General features: G+C 35.5%; 1 protein-coding gene across 1 annotated transcript in view; it reads left to right on the forward strand.

The window, feature by feature from the left end:
- The window catches only part of LOC105314951 (uncharacterized), a 10,229-nt gene that overhangs the window by 5,771 nt on the left and 1,962 nt on the right, over positions 1–2,496 (forward strand). The window contains exons 7-14 of the mRNA XM_011409402.2: positions 1–72; positions 136–441; positions 834–1,184; positions 1,233–1,292; positions 1,338–1,376; positions 1,426–2,144; positions 2,208–2,274; positions 2,330–2,492. Of these exons, the coding sequence (XP_011407704.2) occupies positions 1–72; positions 136–441; positions 834–1,184; positions 1,233–1,292; positions 1,338–1,376; positions 1,426–2,144; positions 2,208–2,274; positions 2,330–2,492 (1,777 nt within the window). The remainder of the gene's footprint in view (positions 73–135; positions 442–833; positions 1,185–1,232; positions 1,293–1,337; positions 1,377–1,425; positions 2,145–2,207; positions 2,275–2,329; positions 2,493–2,496) is intronic.

Raw genomic sequence — 2,496 nt, forward strand, 5'->3', positions numbered from 1 at the left:
AGAGAGTAGTTAATGAGCATACAGTAGCTGATAAATATGAAAAATATTTAAAGGAGCTTCATGATACTACTTGTAAGCCTACTTGCAATTAACTCATCATACACTCTTCTCTCTATCATATTATTGTTTCTTTAGATACACCACCATCTACTGAAGCAGTTTCTATTCTTCAAAGGAATATTCAATCATTGAATGAAGCTGTTGTCTCTCCTGTACAAGTGTCTCAACTGTTATACTGTAAGAGATGTATAAGTGAAGCTACTCTGGATAAAATGGAGAGGATAGATCAGAGGAGGTCAGTGGATGACAAGAAGACCACTCTATTGACTGGCATGCAAGAAACAGTGTCTAGCGACTACAGGAAACTTAAAGATATTGCTACAGTGCTGTCTGATGTTAAAGAAACAAGAGATATAGCCAATGAAATCATGACCAAATATGGTAGGACATTGAATATTTTACCATTATAGAGCTGTTGCACGGATGTAATCAATGGGGTAGGCGGAGCTTCCTGTCGGCCATCTTGAGTGGCAAGAATGCACACGCAACGAATGGAGGAATGGAAACAAACTGCGATTTTTCATCAAAGAGATATCATACTTCGCTGCAGAATATTATAGAGACTTCTTTACTCAATATCTTCATCTCCTATCTTGCATTAGCCTGGAATGTCAACTGCAGAATTTATTTAAATTTTTTTCTCCATTCCCCCATTCATTCTTGGCCTTCTTGCCACCCAACATGGCGGACAATTTAGCTCAATTTTAGCCACACCCTCCCATTGATTACTTCCGTGCAACAGCTCTATATAAATACTATTATAATGATTATAGAAGAGAAAATTTCTCAAGAGGATGATAGTACAGTAGTACAACCACAGGAGGGAGTAGGCGGTAATGAAGATCTTGCTAGTGATATATTGAGGAATAATTACAGTGCTCTCTCTCAGTCAATTACTCAACCAGTTCTTATGGCAACGTTGCTTTATAAAGAGGTTATATCTGATGAGGTTCTGTCTTGTGTCATGTCTACCAGAGGTTCTGTGTCTGACAGTAGAGCAGTTCTCCTCAAAGCTGTACGAGATGCTGTTCACTCCAATTACAAACACCTGGAGTTGTTTGTTACTGTATTGAGGAAGTTCTCAGAGACTGCTCATATTGGAGATACTATCTTTGAAGAATACAGTGAGTGATAAAGTACTACAATAATATCATACCTTTATTATTTATTAGGTCAGTATTTTCATGACAAAGACAATACTATGGAAGAGATGGAGACTTACCTAACAGAAAGTATTGTGAATCATTTATATTTAATTTTTATTAACGTTGCTATAGGAAAATCATTAAGAGGTGCTTCTTCTGCTGAATCAGGAAGTGAGCATTTATTTATTATTATTTATATATGAATATTACACTTAAATAGGTGAATCATCTAAAGAAGTTAAAGAGACACTTGGCAGACATAAAATCCTTTTTCCTCGTAGTATGGAAGAAAAGTTCCAAGAATTGAGAATAAAGTTTGGCTCAACATTTTTCCAAGTTCGGCGCAATTTTGCTAAAGATCAGAATTTAAACATTGATGAAATGAAGCTATTAGTCATTGATTGCTTCCCCGATCTTAGTTCTCAAGTTTTTAACAAGAAGACAATCAATGGAGTACTGGAGGTGGTGAAGACAAAATGTAATATCATTAACATGCGTCCATTAGAAGTATTAACTGTAGAATTCAACATAAAAGAAGCTGAAAAAGTCATAAAAATCTACAAAGAATATGCTAGAGATTTCTGCAAGTCAACATCTATCCAGTTATGCCTCGACAAAGAGCTTCAAGCAGTTCGTACTCCTTCTCGTCTCAAAAAAGAAACTGTTATATTTATTCTTGAATGGAACCCGAATGAATCAACACTGCAAGATATCAATGATGTACTTGAGAAGCTGGAGCCACTGGAAAACTATCATATTCATATTCAAATTGATACAATTAAAACTGGTGGATCAGTTGTAGTCACCTGCTACTGTCCTGCTGAATACACTGGCTCACTGATAATGGGTGTCCTTGGTAAGATAGAGATACTGCAAGAGAAAGGATTGAAGGAGTTCAAAGTAGGCAACTGTACTATATGGAACAATACTGCTCATGAGGTATGGTTTGAACAATTGACAGTTTTCATTTTATTATTATTATATTACCCACGTATATTAAAGGTATTATCAGCAATGACAACTAAAGAAATGGAGCAACCTACCAAAAAGACGGTTAATAATTATGAAGGTATACAGTAACCTGTGTAATATTCAGCCTCTTAATGTGGTTTATATACACATAGACATGGAGAGAGATCTATTGTCAATGAAGCAACAGTTAGCTGAGAAGGAGAAACAAGTACAAGAACTTGAAATGAAATTACAAACAAAACAAGAGAAAGAAGATATACATATATTACCAACAGGTATAGGTCAACTAATGAGAGTGAGTATTGATCTAATGATGTAC

The sequence above is a fragment of the Amphimedon queenslandica genome, unplaced genomic scaffold (genome assembly GCF_000090795.2).
Source record: "Amphimedon queenslandica unplaced genomic scaffold, v1.1 AMPQUscaffold_12198, whole genome shotgun sequence".
Taxonomy (NCBI): Eukaryota; Metazoa; Porifera; class Demospongiae; order Haplosclerida; family Niphatidae; genus Amphimedon; species Amphimedon queenslandica.